Here is a 23,845-nt window from a genome sequence, read left to right on the forward strand (position 1 = left end):
ATGGTTTTGATCCAAGGTGGCACAGACACTCTGCTCCCGAATTCCTGTCACTTCTTACATCATCAACAAGTTCCTCCCTGTTGGTCTAAATGAAGTCCAAAATAATAGTTTCTCATAATGCCAATACTGGTATTGTTTTTTGAGAAATCAGACTTATTTTTAGTAGAACAGACATCTGTTAGGGTAACTGAAGTTTCTTGTTACTGCTTCCTGCCCACCTCATGCATCCCATATAATCCACATTGGGAAAGCATCATCCTCATCCACTCCCTCTCGCTGGGCCACAGCCTTTCTCCTGCCTGCTCACTATGTCTGCCTCCAGCATAATCCACTGGTTTTCCACCTTGCTTCCACTCTTAGGCTTTCCTTTCCTGTGGAAGTGAGGCACTGATGATGGGAAGTGGGGGACGGGGTGGGAATAAGACATATTCTTCATTTCTTCATGTTTCCAGAGAGGAAGGAACGTTTATTGCCCTCTCTACAGAGGTGAGAAACCCTACAGTGGGCAGAACACGTCCAGCTTTTAATTTTGTGACCTTATTTGCACCTTTCCACAAGAGGAGGAGTGACTAACCTAACTGGTCAGAGTCCAGGATTTTCAAAGAACTGAGTTTTTATCAGCATCAGTGCCTGAGTGCACGAGGTGTGCTGTGGTCCTGAACTGTGTCCTCATAAGTCAGGGTCTGTTCTCAAACCTGGCAGGAGGATTATAGTGCGAGGGAGTAGGAAGCCCCCAGTGTGTAGATATCTTTTTAGTTCAAAGAATGACATAGACACTCAGGGTTACACCCTGGCATGACCTCATATTTCAACACTTATTTGAGGAGGCAGTTACCAGTGAATCCTAAAGCCTAATTGCCAGAAGCACCCTATTGCTCAGTAAAAGCATAGTCCCTAAAGCTTAAGACAGACACTGTAGCCTTAAATAAACATGAGACATCTTCACGTTCTCATTTAACAGAGTCATGTCTCTCACTTTACTAATTCTCAAAATATACGGTTCCTTTTTACATACATACACAAACACTTTTAAACATAAATAGCAAATTCAAAAGAATCAGATGGGTAGATAAATTTAGGAAGCCAAGAGCACAGAAGAAAAGGCCAGTCACCAGATTTTACAAATGATCATCTGAACTCCTTCTCTGGACATTCAACTTGATATATTATCCTAAATATCCCATGTCACATGGTCCACAAGGTCTTCCTTTAGGATTCGGAAGCAATCAATAGCCATACTTATCATTAAGATGGGTCCTGCCATCTCCACTTTGGCCTAGATCAGAGTAAAAAGCAGACAAAAAGCAAGCATTTTAGTACCTAGATTTCTATCATTAGTATATTAGAAACCCAATCCATAGAAAAAGCAACCTGTGATAAGCATATGGGAAAACAAGCATCTCATATATTGCCTTGAGGGTATAGTAGGAACATAAACTAGTATAATCCCTATAGAATGCAATTTAAGGTCTCTTAAAAATGTTTGTAGCCTCTGATCCAGCATGTTGACATTTAAGAATTTTTTCCTACAAGTACACCTTTACACTTGCAAAACTACACATATTAGAGGTTACTTATTGCAGACTTGTTTGTAATGGCAAAAGACTGGAAACACAGCAAATATTCATTGAGGAAACTGGTTAAATAAATAAAGGTATATCCATACTATAAAAAAGAACTATGCTACCATTACAAAAAAAAAAGAAAAAAGAAATCTATAAGTAGCTATGGAAGGATGTCCATATATTATTAAGTGCAAAACAGTAAGGTATAGAATATGCTTCCATTTGTGTAAAAAAAGTGATGAAATATTATGTATTTTATTGCTTACATAGGCATTTTACATTATATATATAAGAAGTCATAAGAAACTGATATTTGGTTATCTTTAGAAAAAAAGTGAGTAGCTAAAGCACAGCTAGAAGACTTTTTTTTCCCCTCACTTTAGAGAAAATTTAAAATACATGTAAAAGTAAGGAGAAAAATATAATGAACCTCCATGTACCCAGCACCCAGCGTTAACCATGACTGACATGTGGCAAATCCTGCTTTATCTCTTGCCTCTCCTCTATCTTCCCTCATCCTCCACCACTGGACTATTTTAAGGGAAATCCCAGGTATCATTCCATCTGTGAACACTTCTGTACATATTCCTGGAAGACAAGGACTTTTTCTAAAAAACATAACTCATATCACTCACACTTTAAAAAAAAATTAACAATAATTTCCTAGTATCATCACATATCTAGCTAGTGTTCAAAATTATCTGACTGGCTTATAATTTTTTTTAATAATTGTTTGTTTGAATAAAGATCCAAACAGAATACACAAATTATATTTGGCTGATATGTCTTTTAGATCCTTTAATCTACCCAGAAGGGAGACTTTTCCACTACATACTCTTGTAATGTTCTCATACTGAACCTTAAATATATATTGCCTATTCAGAAACCTAAATAAATAAATATTGGAGGAAAAGAAAAGTAAAAACCATCTACCTTCAGGTGGGACCCACACACAGTAATCTGGATCATCTTCTGGATAGTTGGAGGAAAGTGTCAGTGGAAGCTACAAAAACAGATAGGTTATTTTATTCAAAAGAATTTTAACTCTAAGAATTATTGTCCCTATCCCCGTGAGCAAACAAAAATTAAGAGAGAACAGCTTCCACTAATGATCTTGACATAAGTAACCAAAAATGGGGGAGCATTCTCTCCCTGAATCTTGATTTTTTTCCACAAAGCCTCAACAAGCTGATTTTCAGCCAGTGAGAGTGATGTTTTTTCTAAAAGAGGCAGTCAAGACAGGTGTGACTCTAAATGATATAACCTCCACAGAGGACAATTTGACATTTGCCTTTTGACTCAGGTGCAGAAGAGTTAACAAAGCAAGCCTGACTGCTATCCTTTGAAAGGCCTGTTTGAAAGGCTTGTTGGTGGCCATCTGGGAACTTGGATTTCAAGAGGGTTCCCACTACCCTAACTGACAAAGAGTGGCCCACTGGGCCAAAACTGTTCATAAAAACAATGTGGTTTATGCTGAACACCTGCTTTCCTCCTAGGACAATGGAATTTGGGTAGATGCCAGGCAGGGTATACCTATGTGATCAGTACCCAATATAAATCCTGGGTACTAAGCCTCTAATGAGCTTTCCTGGTTTCACAAGTTGTCACTCTTTGTGAGGGGAATTAAGCACATCCTATGTGACTTCACTGGAGAAGGACCCTTGGAAACTTGTACCTGGTTCCCCGGACTTCACTCCATGTTCCTTTTCCCTTTGCTGGTTTTGCTTACTATTCTTGTGATGTAATAAATCACAACTGTAAGTTCCACCACATGCTAAGTCCTGTGAGGCTTCTTGTGAATTACCTAGCCTAAGGGTGGTCTTAGGGACCTCCCGACACCAATTCCACTTCTGGGAACTTACAGTATCCGTACAAATTATATACACATAAGGTTATTCATTATAGCACTGTTATAATAAAAGACTAGAAAGAACCCAAGTGTCCATCGATAGAGTACACCCCCCAAAAAAATGAAGTCGATAGAGTACACCCACACAGTGAGAAGCTCTCAGTGCACTTGTAGACAATGATTTCCACCACAGGTTAAAAAAAAAAAAAAAAATCACAGTGTAGCATGCAGTATATTACATTCTACCTTTTGTGTAATAAAAAGAGGAAAATAATATATTATTCAAATGTCTTTGTATGGCATATTAGGATATGAAGAAAGATTCACAAATTAATAAAAGAGGTATCTGAGCAATTATAAAGAACAGAGCAGATAGAGACAAGAATAGAGAATCCAAAAATTCAAAAATACAAATAAAAGAGCCCAGAAGAGAGGGTAGAAGGCAGCTGGGAATTCTGCTAAGATAATCCCTGGATTCACTCTTCTGGACATGGCCCATGGCAAAGGGGTTCATTTTTACTTTCAGAGAAATGAAGATTATGACTAAAGCACTTACTTTGCCTAGACCAGGAGCTTTCTTTTTCTTCAATTCATCTCTTCTTTTCTCATATTCATTCTTTGATGCTAATTTATGAAAAAGAAAAAAAATAAAAGAGGCAATAGCTATTTCAGAAAAATAAAATGGAAAAGAAAAATTCCTCCCTAAAGAGCATTATAATTATTGAAAAAAAATCACAATCTAATTCTCAAAAATTCCTTCTACTACTGTAAAGACTATATAGAGAGAACTGTCCCTTCGTTAATAACCTTAGTTTTCAAATCCTAAGCCTAAATTTAATCACACCTTTCGAAAAGGTAAAGGAAAATGGGGCTGACTTTACTATTTTACAATTTAATCATTACAGTTAAAAGCAGTAGAAAACCGGAAAAAAACAGTCCTTTTAATAGCCCATCCTTTCAACCAATTTATTTTAATAATGTTGGAATCACCCCCATGATAGGCACATATTCAACCCTGGGAGATGTAAAATTGTAGAGAGCTTTGCATGGCCAGAGGGAAACATGAAGGCATTAGGTGCTTTGGGGGTCAGGGGGGGAAACCCAGGAGACAGAGGAGGAAAAGAAAGGCAAACAGGATGGCACCAAACATGAACCTCTCATATATTCCAACTCTGTCCACAGCCCTGGCAGCAGCATCTACCCAGTGTCTGCGCCTCTCAGGTCAGCTGCCACCCCCTCCTCTGTGACACCAGTTGGCTGCCTGTGTGTGGAGCAGCAGTGGAGTCTCTGTGCTACTTGCCTGAGGGTTCCTCACACGATGCAGCTGTCTCACTAATCTCTTGGTAACCTTTATTCTGTTCCACTTGGCTGAGTTGAGACATGTTTTCTATAAAATGCAGAACCAAAGCATATCGTATTACTTAATTCGTGGTGGGGAACCAAGAAAACAAATCAAAAGCAAGAAAAGCTAAGTACCTACATAATCATCCAGTTTTACTATCATTAGCTTCAACTAACCTTAATAAGGTTTTCAATAGTAAATGTGTCTCCAGAGGTCTAACAGAGAACCACCAATTTTCCACTTCAAAAACTGGCCAACTCTGAGGTAAAACTTTTTAGCAATACTTACCAAACCCTTAAAAATGTACATATTCCTCAGCCTAGAAATTCTACTTCAAGGAACATATTCGAAGAAAATAATCAGAGATGAGCACCAAGATTTACTATATACAAGTATGTTTATAATAGCAAAAATTAACAAATAACTTACATGTATAATAATGTGGAGTTAAGTAAATTATGGCACATTCATGTAATGGACCACTTTGCCCCTTATTAAAATCACATTTTAAAAGACTATTTTAAGACATAGAAAAAAATAGGTTATAAAATAGCATGTACAATACAATCCCAATGTTATTTTATTAATAAATTAATAAATTAATGAATGCCTGGAGTAATCCCTAATTAGCTGCAGATTTACTAATTAATGTATCTTATAAACCAAATTTTTAAATCTGCTATTTTTATTTTATTTTATTTATTTTGCGGTACGCGGGCCTCTCACTGCCGTGGCTTCCCCCGTTGCACAGCACAGGCTCCGGACGCGCAGGCTCAGCGGCCATGGCTCACGGGCCCAGCCGCTCCGCGGCACGTGGGATCCTCCCGGACCGGGGCACGAACCCGCGGCCCCTGCATCGGCAGGCGGACTCCCAACCACTGCGCCACCAGGGAAGCCCTAAATCTGCTATTTTTAGACACACATATTTACTTCGGTCCCTTAAACAAAAAAAATACAGTACTTACTGCTCGCCTCCCCACTGACCTGTTTATGTAACACCTTTACAATGGGTGGATCAAAGATTAGACTCTGCAAAAAGGATGCTTTCCTTTTTTGAAAAGGCCAAGCAATGTGCGAATAACAAAGGAAAATGCAAAAACAAAAGATTTACTTCTCACAGATGAGGAAACAATAACTTTTCTGTGTCTAAAACAGCTGAAGGTGACTCAGGAGAACGTCTACATACCAGGCCTAGTGTTTTTACATGGACTTGCCTGGTTTGTTTTGGAAGTCCATATGCACACATTCCCATACACGTTTAATGCCAGTGTTTTTTGCTTTTCCTCATGCTCCCTCTTTTCTGTGCAGTCTTAATCTTGCTAAGCAGTTTGGCCAACCTGCAGGAAAATAACCCCTGCAGCTGACAAGGGTTAAGAGGATACTAAAAAGATAAACAATAATCTCTGGGCGTGGGAGATTCCCCTTTTCTTCTTTGGACTTTTATGTATGATCCGAAGTTTCTAAAATGAACATATATGCCTTTTATAATCAGAAGAAAACATATTTAAAAACTAATCAATTCCCTCTTTTATATTTTTCATCAGCCCTTCGTTGAGGTGGGTGAATACGACATGTCAGGTTCTCTGCTAGGTACCACGGACAAAAAGATGAATAAGGCATGATGCTTCCTGAGAAGTACATCCAGTGGGTACAATTATGTTTGGCCTCTGTTTCAGGGACGGGGGAGAAATGAATAAGGGGAGGCTTACCCCGAGACCACCTAATCAGGCCCCATCATCCACCCTGTTCCACTGCCCCCCAATCACAGAGTGGCAGCAGCTCAGGACTGTTCCACAGCTGCTGTGGTTTCAGATTCCACAGCTTTCAACTTTCCATAATTCTGGAACACACTGGAAATACTTGCCCTTATTTTACAAGGAGGATAAATAATGACTGGCAATCAAAGAAAGGAAAGTATGTTTCCACAGAGTCAGGTGTATCACACATCACAAAGTGTCACAAAGCCAAAATGCACAGGCAAGAACTGGCTTTGCTTTTTCAAACCTATCCACGATGAATGTATATGCCCACTGAATAGCACAGGAAGGAGAAAGAAGACATTACCATGATTTTTTGTTTCTTTAGGACATGTGAAATCTGTGGGAGGACCTGTTTCCTGCACTGCTCCTTCTGGCTCTATCTCCTGCTGCAGCCTACTGCTCCCCGCCTCCATTTTCTTCTTTTCATGCTCCTCCTTTTCTTTCTCCTCCTGCTCTTCCTCCTCCTCCTCCTCCTCCTCCTCTTCTACTTCAGGCTCATCCTTCATTCTCATTAGAGTTGGAGGGAGTTCTGGACGCTTGGGGGGTAACTTCTATGAGGGAAAAAAACCCATGAACAAGCAGTTCTACAATATGACAGAGACACATCTTTTCAAGGGGGTTAAGCTAAATGAGCAGAATGTCTAACTTCTCTAGGCGGATCAACCCTGCCGAAGTTTGTTGGAAGGAGGACTTTCACGTGAAATATTATCCATCTATGAATCCTTAACGAGTATGTTTGTTAATTTCTAGGGTCAAAAGAACATGAAGTATGAAACACTTGAAACATCTTGTAGGGAACAAAAACATTTATTCCAGGTATGATTTACTGAGTACCAGCTGTAGGAATTCTGTCCTGTTACCCCTCATGATATTAAATTCATTACAAATCTTTATTCATTAAAAAATCTCCTAGGGAGTAAATCAGACACACATTTCTAAAAAATATATCATTTGTGCAGCTTTTTCATTTTAGATTTAACACAATTTCAAGGAAACAAGATATGTAAATCAGTAAAACAGATCCTGAAGAAAAAGAAATTTCTTGAATAAGGTCAAATATTCTAATCAAGACCTTTCAATAAAAGTAATTATTAGAGGGCTTCCCTGGTGGCGCAGTGGTTGAGAATCTGCCTGCTAATGCAGGGGACATGGGTTCGAGCCCTGGTCTGGGAGGATCCCACATGCCGTGGAGCAACGAGGCCCGTGAGCCACAACTACTGAGCCTGCACGTCTGGAGCCTGTGCTCCACAGCAAGAGAGGCCGCGATAGTGAGAGGCCCGCACACTGCGATGAAGAGTGGCCCCCGCTTGCCACAACTAGAGAAAGCCCTCGCACAGAAACGAAGACCCAACACAGCAAAAATAAATGAATAAATTAATAAACTCCTACCCCCAACATCTTAAAAAAAAAGTAATTATTAGAAAAAGTTGATCACAGCTTAAAGAATAGGAAGAAGGTACCAAAGTATGTTAGGTATATCATTTTTCTTTTTTTTTTTTTTTTTTTTTTTTGCAGTACGCGGGCCTCTCACTGTTGTGGCCTCTCCCGTTGCGGAGCACAGGCTCCGGACGCGCAGGCTCAGCGGCCATGGCTCACGGGCCCAGCCGCTCCACGGCATGTGGGATCTTCCCAAACCGGGGCACGAACCCGTGTCCCCTGCATCGGCAGGCAGACTCTCAACCACTGCGCCACCAGGGAAGCCCAACCTTTGCTTTTTTTTTTTTTTTTTTGGTATATCATTTTTTAAACATAGGATTTAGCTCAGTAATCCTAAGGAGAGCTTTTTAGTAAAGAGTTTTTCTTCTAACTAAAATATCCTCTCCCCACCTCACAGAAAAGCTTCCATCACAGGTAAACCACATGGTTCTCACTCAGGACACATGGTTGGGACTTCAAACCTCTGCCACCAGAGGACAGTTTACCCTAATTCAAGGTGTTATGGACTGAACTGTGTCCCCCCAAAATTCATGTTGAAGTCCTAACCACCAGTACCTCAGAATGTTACTTGGAGATAAGGTCTTTAAAGAGTTGATTAAGTTAAAACAAGGCTGTTAGGGTGGGGCCCTAATCCAATATGACTGGTGTCCTTCTAAGAAGAAGGAAAGTCACCAGAGTTGCAAGTGCACAGAGGGATGACCATGTTAAGAGGTCATCAAGGCAACAAGAGGGCAGCCATCTGCAAGCCAAGGAAATAGCCCTCAGAGGAAACTAACCCTGCTGGCATGTTAATCATGGACTCCTAGCCTCCAGAACTGAGAGAATAGATTTCTTTTGTTTAAGACATCTAGTGTGTGGTATTTTGTTATGGCAGCCCTAGCACATTAATACATAAGGTTATGCTCTTTGGGGTGATGAAAACCTTTTAAAAATTGAATCTATAAATAAGGATGTACAAAGAGCAAAAACATACATCAGTGAAGTATTAGAGGATAGTAGAAAGATCACAACTCAAGAGATATAAGACCTGGATTTGATTGCATCTAGCTACTTAACAATGGTGTGATCTTGAATTTAACCTCTCTGACCCTGCTCCTCAACTGTGGGCGGTAATAATTCCCACACATCATAAGGTGTTGGAAGGATTAAACAAAGTAAGAAAAACCATATGGCAGAACCAGGTGTAGAGATTATGTTACTACCAAGTGTTAGCTGACTCTGAATATTACAACATCTAACCACCAGGAAAAAAAGCAAAAAAACCCAAACAAACCCAGAAACCACAGGAGACCCTTTCTTAAACGCAACATTGATCACAAATTAATAAACTGGCATTCTAATTCACAAATCGGTTACATGCAAATTGATTCACATGAATCGATTCATCAATTCTTGATAAGCCTAGGCTGAAGAGAAAAATCCAAGAACCATGTCCTGGGAAAGATGTGATCATACCAAGCCCACAGCCCCTTTTTACATGACTGTGGGATAAGTCATCTGAGTTTTGAAAAGAAAAGAGATAAATTAGCTCAGGATAACTCAAGAGCTAAAAGTTTTAACACCTTGACCCACAACTTACCCCTATTGTTCCAGTTTTTAATTTGAATTTGCTTCCTCCTTTCATGGCACCAAAGAGAGGCAGTGTAAGCTTTTTAGCTTTGTTTTCTCCATCTGTAGCCTGAATTTCAGTTCTAGGAAAAAAGAATAATTATCTATTCCAGTGAGGCCAAGGTTTTATCTAAAAATACCATGGTAAACAAACTTTTGGCACCACAAAACTTTCCACAAAGTGAACATTTATGCATACACGAATAAGAAAGAGGTATTCAGGCCAGCAAAGTTTGAATGGACAACACTGCTGATTGTCACAGACACAGAGGTATTAAGGGCAAGATAAGGATACTACCTTAGTCTAGCAATTTACAACATGCTACATGACTTCACATTAATAAAATGATGCCTACAGTACACAGGTCACTGGCAAAGGAGAATACACAGGCATGCCCCATCCCCACTAAATGGCAGGAGATGGATCCATGGTGTAAAGCCCTATTTGCCATCAACCTCTGAAGAGGACTCAGTGCTTTACTTACTTAGCTGGAGGCCACACTTATCATAACCACACACCAACAGCTCTGAGCACAGAAGTTTAAAAAAAAAAAAAAAGTATGTGTAAAGGGTGCAGGAGGCAGGATATCCTGTGTAGTGAGTAACAACAAAGACTTAATGAGAGACCCCACAACTGGCGAGCTTGTCAATGTTCTCAGTGGCTGAATATAGTTATAAAAGTTAAGCACATGAGGGTAAAGCTGAGGAAGAGCAAAGAGAAGAGATTGTAGAAATTAGAAAAGAGCAGCGGAAAAAAGAACAAAGCAAAACAAAAAGGATGGCAGTTGAGTTGACAAGACACTCAGAGAGTAGTCAGAGGTGACAATGACAAGATAGCATGAGGAGAAAGAGGGGAGAAAGCCCTATGCTTTCTTCACATTGACTACAGGACAACCCTGCCTTCTGGAATATAAGGACAGCACTGGCCCTCCTGGCTCACAGGGGCCCATACAAGAAACTGACTACGCTGCTCAACCCTGAAGCCCCATTTCCACTCCTGCCTTCTTTTACCTAAGTCTTACCCCCTCAGTGGTGCTCTTGAGCCTAGTCTCACCCCCCTTCTGTACCAGAGACAGACCCACTGCCTTGCTGAGGCCATCAGAGGAAATCCTGCCCGCCTGGTCTTAAAGACGCTCTGTCAAACATCCCTCACATCCCTTCCCCACAAGCGTCAGGAAGCATGGAAAGGCAAAGGCAAGAGCAACACAGATATTTTTCAGCTCCATTAAATAGCTTGGCTGGCCTGGAGGACATGCAAAGACTCCCAAAGGAGAAGAAAAAGTAGAAGATGGGATCACAATCAAGAGTTGCTTGTGGGTGGAGCAGGGGTGGACTTAGGTAGGAAGTTTACAAGTTCAACCCTCAAGTGAGAAGAGGAGGGAGAAGATACACAGCATCTGAAGGCCAGTATCCAAAGTAAGAAAGGGAGGAGGAACAAGGCAGACACACAGACAGCAGGAGGGGAGGCTCTGGAGGAAGCTGATGTATGTTTTCTAGCTCAGAACACCTCTCAGGGCTGACTTAGCAAATTAAAGGATTACACAGTTGGAATTAAAATTCACTGTTAATTTGTCTAACCTGGGCTATGGCTCCTGAGCTTTTACCTTTTCTCCACAAAAACGATGTCACAAATAGTTGCTAAGTATATCAATGATAGTAAAAATTACGACAATGATAATACATATGCCAGCACTTTACTAAGTGCTATTCGGTTAATCTTTGCAACATCATTATTCTAATTTACAGATGAGGAAAGTGAAGATCAAAGAAGTTACATAACTTGCCTTAAAATTCCCAAAGACTAATTGACAGAGCTGAGAATGAAACCCAGGAAGTCTAACTCTAGTGCTAATCTACCTCCTCCCTGTAAGGTAACTCAAACATCATTTGCAGCAAATAGACTTCTGTAGACTGATCTATGCATCACTGTATTAAATATCCAAACTACATATAAATCTTTGAACAAACCTGCTAGTAATTTGGGGATACATCTTCTGTGCAGATGACCAAGAGCTCCAGAAATGGTTGGCCATTACATTTTTGTAAACAGACGTGCCTCTCAATTGATAGATACTCATCTATGCAATGCCCCCAGAATCAAGTTACAGGTTTTGTACACGGGGGTGAGGGGCTGAAGAGACGCTACTGACAACCTAAAGCAGCACCGTTCAACAGAACTTTCTGGAATGATGGAAATGTTCTCTGTCTGCGATGTCCAATACAGTAGCCACTAGCCACATGTGGCTATTGAGCACTTGGAATGTGGCAACTGACTGAAGAACTGAACTTTTAATTTTGTTTAATTTTAATATCACATGTGACTATTGGGTGCTGTCCTGAACAGCACGGACCTAAAGAAAACAAGAAACCTTCTATATTGAACTACCTTCATAAGTAAGTGAACGTACCTATAGGTAATACCAGTTTTTGAGATGCCCATCTGGATTGTGTTTATTGAGGGCTGCTTACTTCTACAACCACCTACTCAACATTTTCAAAATTTGTTGACACCACAGAGAAGACAATTTTAAAATATTGTCAAGTTGAAAGACTGGATTTCTCTCTCTCTCTCTCTCACACTCACACACACACACACTCACTCACTCATAAATACTAGCCACGTCTGGGAAAAATTATTCTTAAAATCTTGTTTACAAATTACTCAAAAATCTTCTGGATGTCTGCAAATGGATTTGGGTTAATCTCTTCCAATAATTTCCCCAAAATCAAAGTTAACAATAAGATCGACTTCAGGGGATTATGCTTTTACCCCTTTTTAAGGAAGAGATTCCAATTTTAAAAAGTATTTAAATATAGTGAAGAGTTATCAACTGGTTCTTAAGAATGACAGATATAGGCATTAAAATGACTATCTGTACTCATATCTTTTCATCTGTGATTTTAAAATCATAGATAAAAATGGTATTACATTGTAGTATTTGTATTTCTCTTATTATGAGTGAGGTTGAGTTTATATAGTTAAGAGTTATTTGTATTTCTTTTTCAGTGGCCTTTCAGTTGACATCCTTTGCCCATTTGTCTCTGGTGAATAGGTCTTTATATATTAGGGAAATTAACCTTTTGAGCATGTTGCTCTTTAAAGAAGTTTACTCTGCACTAAAAGTATTAAGTAAAAATTTAGAGCCCTCCAATGAAACAGGAATCAATACAGTTTTCCTTAAAAATCCTGTAGTGGTCTAAATTTCACAAATAAACTGGGTTTTTAGTTACTCCATGAAACCACTGCCTTCTGTGCTTTAAAGAGTTTCTTATAGTCTATTTCTAGTCCATAGTGATTACCTAAAAAAATAAAGATATAATTCAAAATGTTATCTTTGTGAACATGCTTATTTAAAATTCTAAGTATAACTAAGACTTACTTTTTTAGTTCTGGGATCTCTGCTGGCTTTACAATTTTTATCAACCCTTTAAGTCTCTGCTGTTCTTTTCTCAGTTCAAAAGTTCTCAGGTGAAGTTTCTTCCGGGACACACCATCTAATGCATTCCCTGATTTCATTTCTGACATGAACGCGTCTAAAGAGTCCTGAGATGGTGACTCTGATAGAGCTGTCCAAGAAAGGGATAATACATGTTTAGAAAGATGGCACCAAATATTTTAAAATTCAGCCCAAGTTTCCATAGAAAAGTCACTAACTTAAAGCTGGACAGAGGACATTACTGATATTAGGAATGAGGAAACTGGTTATACCTGGGAGATCTTAGAAAGTCACTTTGCCTCAATGGGCTTCATTCCCCTCATCTATTAAATAAAGAGGTTGAACCAAATAATTTATAATGTTCTTTCTACTTCTAAAATGCTATGCTGCTCCTTAGAAAGGCTCCATATCCTGTAAATCTTACTAACCAAAGTAGCCTTAGTACCTAGCAAAGTGCACTACACACAGTAGGTGCTCAGTAAATATTTGTTTAATGAGTCATTACCTTACCTGTGCCGGAGGCTTTCAGTCTCTCAGAAATTTCAGAGAGTTCCTTTTCAGCATCATTTAACTTTGCAACCTGTAACACCCAAATTAACAGGGTTAGCAAATGTTTTTCTTCTTTCGAAATGTGGTAGCTTTCCTTTTCTTCCTCCTCTTAATTATTGTGACAAGTTTTAAGAGGATTAATTCAGAAGTCCATTTAAATCTGCTCCTCATGGAGTTAACATTTTTCATTTGTTTATTTAAATCTAATTGAATAAATATCTGAATTAAAGAATCAAGAATTAAGCAGAAGGAATGTACAGAACACAGACCTTATTTTACTCAAAAGAAAGAACTCAAGGGACTTCCCTGGTGGTCCAATGGTTAAGAATCGATCTTGCAATGCAGGGGACGCCAGTTCGACGCCTGGTAGGGGAACTAAGATCCCACATGCCTCGGGGCAACTGAGCCTGCAAGCCACAACTAGAGAGCCCACGTGCCACAACTAAGACCCAACGCAGCCAATAAATAAATATTTTTTAAAATAAGAAAGAACTCAAGGCATTTTTTTTCAGTGATGAATCAAAACAATAGATGTTACATAAAGTTTTAAGCTCTGAATACTACTTAATATAGTGAAAATACAGGTCATCTTATGATAATTCCATGGAAGATACACTGTTTAAAACTACAGGCATAGCTCATTTTATGGAGCTTTACTTTACTTGCACCTTGCAGATACTGCATTTTTACAAATTGGAGATTTGTGACAACCCTGCATTGACAGAATGATGGTTAACATTTTTTAGCAATAAAGTATATTGAAAATATACATTGTCTTTTTAGAGATAGTGCTATTGCACACTTAATAGACTATAGCATACCTTTTATATGCACTGGGAAACCAAAAAGTTCGTGTGACTCACTTTATTACAATTTTCATTTTATTGCAGTGGTCTGGAATTGAACCTGCAGTATCTCTGAGGTGTGCCTGTATTACCAAACTACACTCCTCAAAATTCCTTTCACGATTCTTGGCTGCCAAAAGCCTAGAGTCAATTTCACCTCAGAATGTCCCAATTTGGAACTTTTTCCTTTCTTTTTTGGGGGGTAAGATAATATCCAAAGAATGCTCATTAATGGATCACTACCCACCTAGAGATAGATATAGTCTCTAGCAACAAGCCAAACTTTTTTCCAGCTTGGATAAGACTAGTTGTTTGTTACCATCAAATTTACAGATCACAAAAATTATACTTCAGTACTAGATTTCAATGCTACTGCTTTAAAAATTATAATTATAAGACAAATTTAAATAATATATTATTTTATTTAAAAAATTAAACTACCACAGCTATTTCTATAAATGAAACTTGCCAATGATTCGAAGGTCTCTGGCTTCTCATCAATCTTCCCAGCCTTCTTCATTCGGTTCAGACGCTTCTTTTCAACCAGGCCAGTCCGATCAAGAAACGTGTCATCATCACTATCATAAAAGTCTTCATCTTCCCAGTTCTTGGCTTTCCTTTTCCGAGATACTAGAGGTAGATAAAATAAATGATAATGAATCAGGTTAAAAAAAAGAAAAACAAAGAAGGCAAGTAGACAAGCAGCTTAAAATATCACCATCAGTTATTAAAAGAGAGGATTCAACAAGCTGCCAAACTACATATAAAAACAAAGAGCTAAAAAAAAAAAAAAAAAAAAAAAGGGCTAAATCTTGAAGACATTATTACAAGTGAAACGAGCCAGACACAAAAGGACACAATATTGCATGATTCCACTTACATGAGGTACATAAAATAGTCAAATTCAGAGAGACAGAAAGTAGAACACTGGTTACCAGGGGTTGGGGGGAGGAAGAATAGGAAGTTACTGTTTAATGGGTACAAGGCTTCAGAATGGGATGATGAAAAAGTTCTGAGATGGACAGTAGTGATGGTTGCACAACATGAATATATTTAATGCCACTGAACTATATACTTAAAATGCTTAGGACTTCCCTGGTGGTCCAGTGGTTAAGACTCCATGCTTCCACTGCAGGGGGCATGGGTTCGCTCCCTGGTTAGGGAACTTAGACCCTACACACCGCGTGGTGCAGCCAAAAAATAAATTTAAGAAGAAAAAATTTTTTTAAATGCTTAGAATGGTAAATTTTATGTTATGTATATTTTACCACAATAAAAAAAAAGTTAAAACAAAGGGCTAATTTATTTAATGAGCAAAAGCTCTCAAAAATCAATTAGCAAAAAAGAAAAAAGATAAATGAGGAAAGGACCAATAATCCAAAAGAAAATTTTAAAAATAATAAAAACAGTTCACAAAAAATGAAATACAAATGCCCAACAAACATTTGAAAAGATGTTAAACTTTTTTTAATAATTAAAAAACACAAACTAAAATAATGAGATACCACTTCTTACCTATTAGACTAGAAAAAAAATAAAAAGATTAATAATGCCTAATTTAGTAAGGATATGGGGAAATGGACTCTCAAACAGTTGGCTGGAATGCATATTGACACCATCTTTCTGATGGTCAATCTTACAACAGCTGTCAACATTAAAGATGCAATTAATCTAGCAATTCTACTTAAAGGAATTTATCCTATACATATCAATGAAACATTGTAACCATGAAAATCTAGAAAGCCCACCTACAGGGGACTATGGTAGCTATTACTTTTTTTGTCTACCCTATGTCATCTTACTCCCCTTGTTCTGTTAAAAGTACCCCCTTTCCTCTAGAAAATTCCTCCCCCATTCCATCTGGATTAGGGGTAGTCATGTGACCAGAGCCAGATCAATAAGAATCTTTCCCTCATAGTTACACTTAGATACAGGGAAAAAGAGGCTCTCTTTCCAATGAGGTTATTAAAGAGAGAAGATATAAATCCAGGGCTGTAAGCATCCCTCTTTTCCGCGTGGGGTAAGAATCTGTCTGCAAAATAAAACCATGCATTCATGAGACAGACTCACTCACAGATACACATGTATAAGTTGTATGTGTCCTGGTGATACTGAGTTCCGGTTCTGTAGCACTAAGTTCTGCTTCCAGAACTTGAGGTCCTGGTTCATGCAGTTCTTCCTTCAGTCCTGTGAGGTACTCTTCCCAGCTTCTGCGGCCAATAGCCTTTCCCCCTAAGCTAGTTTGAATCAGGTTTCTATTATTTGCAACCAAAACAGTCCTTATTAATATAAACCTGATAATTTCAGGTTAAGATGGTACACTGAACACACATATCTAATTTTGTTCTCGTCCCATACTCCACTAAAACTGCAGCAAAGAGATCTTTTTTTTAAAGACACTAATCTACAAAGACAGGGAGAATAGTAGTGGGGACAGTGACACCAAATTTTTGGAAATTAAAAAGCAGACAGGTAAGTGGAAACTAACTTAGCAGAAATAAAAAATGGATCCTAAACCAACAATGGGGAAAGCTGAGAACCAAACTGATTATACTACAGAATCCTCAAAAGGATCTGGAACTGGGGCTGGATAGTAGTGCTAAAATAAAGAGGACTGAGTAAAAGCTGATTGAGAAACAGATCCTTCTCCCTGGCTACTCACCTCCTTCCCACCCCCAGGAAAAACACAGAGTTTAAGACAGAAAGTCTTTGAACTATGGGTTGACTAGTACAATTGAGGACATGGGTACGTACTCTCCTGAAAAGAGCTGAACATTGAGAACACGGTCAGCCATCTCCACCATGCAGCGCTAGGAATGCTGGCAGCCAGTCCTCTCCCTTCATGCAGGAGACTGGAAGACTACTCTCTAGGGAATCTTGCCAGCAGAAGAAGGAAAATCTAAGGATACTTACATGGAGAGTTCCCCAGCAAAAGGCCCACCCACATCATCGTATAGTGTTCCTCAGACTTAACAAGCCCCACCTATATATTCCAAGCTGCCAATCACATTTTTTGTCCCTATGTAAGTATCTACAACCAAGAAATACATGACATCTGAGAAAAACCTCTACCATGCACAATAGATACCAAATAAACAAAAAGAAAAAACAACCTGGAGAAAACTGATTAGCAGAGAGATGAGACATTAATAATCCACGAACAACAACAGGATATTATGTTTTAAAAATGAATATTCAAAGAACAAAAATGAGCTTTGGAAATTAAAATCTTGATAGCAAAATGAAGATAGAAAGATAAAGTTGTAGAAATATCCCAGAAAGAACAAAAAATACAAATAGAAAAGAGAAGGGAAAAAAAGATAAGAAACTTAGATGATTGGTCCAAGAGATTCAATATCTAAAATAACAAAATTCCAGAGAACAGAGAAAACAGAGGGATGAAATGATGGAATGGCACAATTCCAGAAATGTTCCTAAACTGATTTCCAGATCAAATGGACCCAACAAGTACCCAAGGGAAATGGATGAAAATATACCCACAGAAAGGTACATCATAGTTAAGTTTCAGAGCCTTGAGAACAAAGGGAAACTTACAAACTTCTAGTGAGAGGGGGGGAAAAAAAGATGACATACTAGAGATCAGGAATCTGAATAGTTTAGGACTTTGATAGCAACACTGGATGTCAGGTAAGAGCAATGCCCTCAAAGTTGTGAAGGAAAATTACTTCCAATTTAGAATTCTATTCCCAGCCAAATTATTAACCAAAAGTGAAGCTAGAACAATTATATTTTCAGAGTGGAGGTTTTAATAAAGTTGACTTGCTATATATCCTTTCTTAGGAATCCACTAGAGGATGTCCACCAAAACAACAACAGATCAAGAAAAATGGAAGATGTGAACTCCATTGAAGATTATATCTGTGCCCCCTATTGTTGTACCAGCTTTCTATCCTGCCAAAACTACAGAAAGATGTGCTCCACTAAAACAAGGGAATAAACCAAGAAACATGAGAATCTGAGAATCACAAAACAGAAAATCCACCCCTGGAGAATGAGAAAGGAAATATCAAGGAAGACAGCAAATGAAGTCCCAAATGACTGTTCTGCAGCAGGCCTAGAGAGTGGTCATCCTTAAAAGAACGAGAAGAGTCCTCTTCAGGAGAAATGTCTCCAAAACAGTCAGAACTGATAAATTTCTTAATGTGATTGACCACATAGAAAGACAACTGAAAGGCTACTGAAAGGTGTGGGAAGAATGAGTACGAGGTACCAAAAAAATCAAACACATGAAACACATACACAATTATTAAATTTAGAAAAACAACAAAAAAATAAAACTGCTCAGTTGTGACTAATATTTGCATAAATGTAACCCTGTAAATATCAAATACTAATTTAAGTCAATAGATAATGTTTAAGTGAATCAAAATATAATAGCATATTCATGTTTTTTAGAAATACGAATTTTTTTAACATTTATTCTTTTTTTATTGAAGTATAGTTGATTTATAATACTGCATTAGTTTCAGGTGTACAGCACAGTGATGCCATTTTTGTTTTGTCTTTTTTGCAGGTTATATTCCATTACACGTTATTATAAGATACTGGATTAGAAATATGGATATTTTTAAAGGCCAGAAAAAATAATTGAAAGAGTTAAAAGCCTTCTAGGGATGAAGACTGGGGAGGGGCAGGACAAAGAACAGGTATATTTAGTTATAAGCCTTTGGTAGTTTTAAATTATATGTAAGTTAATTTGCAATAAAATTAATTTTAGAATAAATAAAAAATAATTATATACCCAGACAGATTTTTTAAAAATAAGGTAAATTTAATGCAATGACATGGGTAATGTCCATGATACATTCTTATGTTAAAATGTCACCAAAGAATACTATAAGTAACATAAATGCATTTGTGTATGCATGGTGTTTTTTTGTTAAAGGATCTACTTCTGAACACACATCTATAGAAAATGTCTGGGAGAATACAAGTAAACAACGGTTACTTTTGGGTATGGAGATAGGGAATTTTTTCTTTTCACTTCATAGAATTCTGTACGATTTACATTTTCCCCCTAAAAAGAGGTTTTGTAACCTTATGTATTAAATTTCCCTTCCTTCTTTCCTTTTTTTTTTTTTTTAAAGAAAAGTGTTCCCACGTACTCACCTGCCTCCTGACGCAGCAATCCCAAAGTATCAAGGATTCGACAAGCTTCCAGTGAGCACTGGATCATTGCCTCTTTTTTCTTTCCTGAGTGAATAGCCTCAGCCACTAGCTGTTTTCCAGTTGAATCATCCACAGGTAATCTGCATTGGTTTGGGGGGAATTATAGCATGGCACTAAGCTCCAATTCTCATGAAAAAAATTAATATCTTATAATAGTCATATTTTTTGAGATGGCTTTTTTTTTTTTTTTTTTTGCGGTACACGGGCCTCTCACTGTTGTGGCCTCTCCTGTTGCAGAGCACAAGCTCCGGACACGCAGGCTCAGCAGCCATGGCTCACGGGCCCAGCCGCTCCGCGGCATGTGGGATCTTCCCGGACCGGGGCACGAACCCCTGCATCGGCAGGCGGACTCTCAACCACTGCGCCACCAGGGGAGCCCTGAGATGGCTTTTTAATCTCTCAGTTCATTTTGTTCTATCTTGCCAAGGTTGGACTTCAAATCTTTTCCTTCCACCTTTTACTCATCCCACCCTAACCCCAATGTGTTACTAAACTATCAAGGTCCAAATTCAGGAATAGGCTAAAATTAAGATTAAAGTTGATCTTTGGGTTGTTGTCTGTAACCATAAATTAAACCTGAAATTGACCACTTTCCATAAATTGACGTTAATGAGAAAAGAACATACCTCACCCTGCAAAGCCAAGTGCTATGACCCTGTTCATCAAATTCATATTCTAATTCTTCTCCTGTGGAAGGAAGAAAGACAAAACAATTTTAATAGCATCTGAAAGTTACTAGTTGATACAAAGGGAAAAGACAGCAAAGGTTAAGTAAGAATATAAAGTTCTCATACCACATTGAATACTAAATTTCAAAGCATTTCACTTCCTATTCCTAGAAATTATTATCTGATAATAAAATTAGAATGAGCTTGAGGCAGAGAAAAGCCCAAACTCAAATCAAAACAACTCTCCATACACAGGTTTGTCCCCTATATAGGAGCTTTCACACTTAAAAGTTGTAGACTTAGTGTTAATTTATCATGGTTGCCTAGTTTTTAGAAGCATAAATATTAAGTGCAGAATGCAAGCAGTTCATATATATATTTACACTCATACACACGTGCACACATACACATAGATGTTCTCTCAAAGCATTTCTACTGAAACTATTCTCTGTGGAAACATTCTTTAAATCATACAAAGTGAAAATCCATGTTAAGAATTACAAAAGATCAGGTGAATTAGAAACAAAAAAATGACAAGAAGTTGGGTCAATCTCCCCACCACCCCAGTCCTGGATCTTCTGACAAGAAGGGGATGAAGTCAGGCAAAAGTACTTCCTTTTTTCCAAGATGTGAAAAAATAACAAAATTCTTACTCTTTTCAAAATAAACCTGAAGCAACTGACCACACAGGCAAGAACTGAACAAGGAGGAGAGCAGATAAATTACAGCATTTCTAAGTACCTGAAGATCTGGAAAACCACCCTGTTGTGGATACATTATACTGGCAGTGTCCGAATCTGTTTACATACCTTCTCGGTCAAAAAAACCTTGGAGAGCCTTTTTTGGATCCTTTATATAAAAGGCCTCTCTTTCCTGCTGAAACTCTAAGACAATGGGGTTCTCTTCAGCCTCATCCTCTACAGCATCTTCTCCTACAGGATACGGGAAAGAAAAGACAATCAGACATAAGAGACTATCTGAATGACACCCATTATCCCTTCAGGCTGAATAAAGATACAGTTATCAGTGATGAAAAGAAAGGTGGGGGTGGGGGGGAGGAGGACAACCACAAAACCATCAGTATGAACATCTTCAGGTTTTCTAAATTGTGTGACAAGTTAAAACTTGTTTTCATGGCACCTTATTTTTGTTCTCCATCACTATATGTATTGATATTTTAAAAGCAAAATTACCTACCACATTCTCTATGTAAAAAAAAAAAAAAAAAAAATGAAGTTCCTCAGCCCAGCATTCTCACTCTCTCACACCCAGGTCTAATACTTTGTCTTCAGTATAATTTCCCAATACTTATCATATCCACCAACAGACTGGTCTACTTAGTACTCCATTACAATCATCAATCCCTGCCCCAAATACCACCCCAATGCTCAGCTTCTTAAGGGCTTCTTTTCCTTTCCTTCAAGTCCCAGCTCAAAACCCTTCTGTTTATAAACTTATAAACTGTCCCAAAGATCTGTTAGTGCTGGCCAACAGAAATATAATGAAAGCCATATATGCAATTTACATTTTCTAGTAGCCACACCAAAAAAGAGAAACAGGTGAAATTATTATCAAGGAATCTACATAAAGTATTATATTTTACATTCTTTTTTCACACTAAGTCTTTGAAACCCAGTGTGTATTTTACATTTACAGCACATGTCAATTTGGACTAGCCACACTGTAAGTTCCCAATGTGGCTGATGACCACCATATTGGATAGCGCAGGTCTAGGTCCTCAGTGACTGCTCCCTTTTCTGAACCCTTACCCTAGCATACTAATGGTTTCTAGCTTTTGTTTGGCACCTACCACAAGTAATTTCATAAGATTTATCTGTCTTCCCAACAACATAGTAAGGCCATCTTCTAGCTTTTCAAAATCCTAGCTCCTGAATACCCGTCCTCTAAAATGTCTGGTGTTATGGAAAATTCAATTTATTCCTCTGATTAGATATTTTCACATTTCAGGGTATTTGCCCAAAGTATGAAAAATTCAAAAGAACTCCTATACTGAATAACATTCTGTTTTATTTGATTGAATGTAGTTTCACCCCCTTTAGCAATAATCAGTACTTAATTAAATAAATTTTAATGGTTAAAAATAATAAACTATACACAGGAACTTTTGAACAAAGGAGTGCACTGTAAAACACATTAAAAGAAATCAATAGTGCCCATAATTCAATTTTTTGGCATCAGAAAAGTTAATAAATCTGAGTTTGGGTAACCTAATGTGCAAACTGTATTTGTCCTATCTATCTCAAAGAGTCATGAAAGCTGTATGATAAAAAGAAAAACAAAAAACCCCAAACAAAAAAACACCAAAAAACATTTACACATACTAGTAGAAATGAATTTAAAATATTAACCTCTGGCAGCAATTTTGATTCCTTACCCATTCCCCAGGTGCAGCCCATTTCATCATCTTGACTACTAGTATTTCTCTTTCTTTCAGCTGTATCCGTTTCCTCTTCTTCATCTGAGTCTTCTCCCAGCATCTTCTTTTCCAACATCATTTGTTGCTGCTTGCGCAATTCCTTCAATTGCGTTACTGTCAACTCAGATTCTGCCTCTCGGTCTTCCTCTGGTCCCTGATGGATCAAGCAAAACAATTCTTTTACAGTTGATTGTTAAAGTCACTTTCAGAAATATGGCAATGTGTACCGGGGTCTGGAGATGAGGGGCCAGATTTCTCCACTTTTGTAATCGCTGACTGAGACAATCTCCTAACTTAGTGAAAACTTAACGAGCTCAGGAACGCAGCTGGGTGCACTCCAGAGACTGCAATTCTAGGTTTTTCTACTTACCTGAAAAAGAAAGAGCCGGGTGCTGCCTCCAAAGCGAAGGACATGCCCGACGTGGACCCGACAATAGGTGCGGGGGGGGATGCGGGTTTTGTTAAGAAAAGTGCCATGGGTGCTTCCCAAATCGTAGAGGTAGAAGCCAGGCCCGTGGCCGTCGCATTCTGCCTCGGGACCGGACACCCTGTGCTGCAGCACAGCGTGGTAGCGAGACACAGAAGGATGCTCCAGGCACACGTCGCAGCTAGCGAGCCTCCCGAAAAGACAGCAACTCATCCCTTTCAAACTCCGGGTGCCAAGGATGGTGCCGCCCTTCAGTGTTTCTAGGCTGTAGGGGGCCGTGGCGGGGCCGCCCCACGGAGGCTCTCGGTAAGGAGGAGCCCGGGCCGGGCCGTCAGGGGAAGGAGCCACTGTGGGGGGCCGTGGCTGCTCCTCCGCTGGACCCCTAGTCTCTCCGCTGTCCAGCAGGGCTGGCGGGTCTTCAGGCTCCGCGGAATCGGAGTCCGGCAGCGCCGTGGGCCCTTCCTTCATTACCTCCTCAGGGTTTGAAGGATTGGTGGCCGGGGCTTTGCCCCGCACCGCCGGGAGCAAGGGCAAGCCTGGCTTCTTGAAGTCGCCATTGAGTTCCTGCGAAGCCAGCGGCTCGGACTGAGAGGGACCAGCAGCCATCATCAAGCGCGTGCAGCGTCGAAATCTGTTCCAGGGAAACCTCACCCCCTCGGTCTCTACATTCCTCTCCACGCCTCCCTCTCCCCAGCCCCCAGCGGCTTCTCTGGCAGCGACGGTAAAGTTGC

At 39.0% G+C, this 23,845-nt stretch overlaps 1 protein-coding gene across 2 annotated transcripts; it reads right to left on the reverse strand.

The window, feature by feature from the left end:
* Positions 1 to 953: 953 nt before the first annotated feature.
* SLC4A1AP (solute carrier family 4 member 1 adaptor protein) lies at positions 954 to 23,809 on the reverse strand. 2 transcript variants are annotated; one of them, XM_060168803.1, is made up of 14 exons: positions 23,058 to 23,808; positions 22,646 to 22,841; positions 21,060 to 21,182; positions 20,209 to 20,269; positions 19,523 to 19,662; positions 14,862 to 15,022; positions 13,509 to 13,578; positions 12,942 to 13,128; positions 9,533 to 9,644; positions 6,821 to 7,067; positions 4,715 to 4,801; positions 3,971 to 4,038; positions 2,499 to 2,568; positions 954 to 1,276 (listed from the first exon to the last, which is right to left on the reverse strand). In XM_060168803.1, exons 1-14 carry the CDS (start codon positions 23,721 to 23,723, stop codon positions 1,227 to 1,229), a joined length of 2,238 nt encoding a protein of 745 aa, XP_060024786.1. In that variant the 5' UTR covers positions 23,724 to 23,808; the 3' UTR covers positions 954 to 1,226. The 2 variants fall into 2 exon arrangements, with proteins under 2 accessions (XP_060024786.1, XP_060024787.1); XM_060168804.1 differs by lacking the exon at positions 4,715 to 4,801 and having other exon boundaries at positions 23,058 to 23,809.
* Between the last annotated feature and the right edge of the window lie 36 nt (positions 23,810 to 23,845).

The sequence above is a fragment of the Lagenorhynchus albirostris genome, chromosome 13, assembly GCF_949774975.1.
Source record: "Lagenorhynchus albirostris chromosome 13, mLagAlb1.1, whole genome shotgun sequence".
Lineage (NCBI taxonomy): Eukaryota > Metazoa > Chordata > Mammalia > Artiodactyla > Delphinidae > Lagenorhynchus > Lagenorhynchus albirostris.

Bases quoted from the DNA above. Each gene is read 5' to 3' on its own strand.
- SLC4A1AP (XM_060168803.1), bottom strand. From the start codon at position 23,723: ATGATGGCTGCTGGTCCCTCTCAGTCCGAGCCGCTGGCTTCGCAGGAA. The intron at 13,129-13,508 runs GTAAGGTAATGA...TTTCTTGGACAG, and splicing joins ACTGAAAGCCTCCGGCACAG to CTCTATCAGAGTCACCATCT. The intron at 7,068-9,532 runs GTAAGTTGTGGG...TTTCCCTCATAG, and splicing joins TAAAAACTGGAACAATAGGG to AAGTTACCCCCCAAGCGTCC.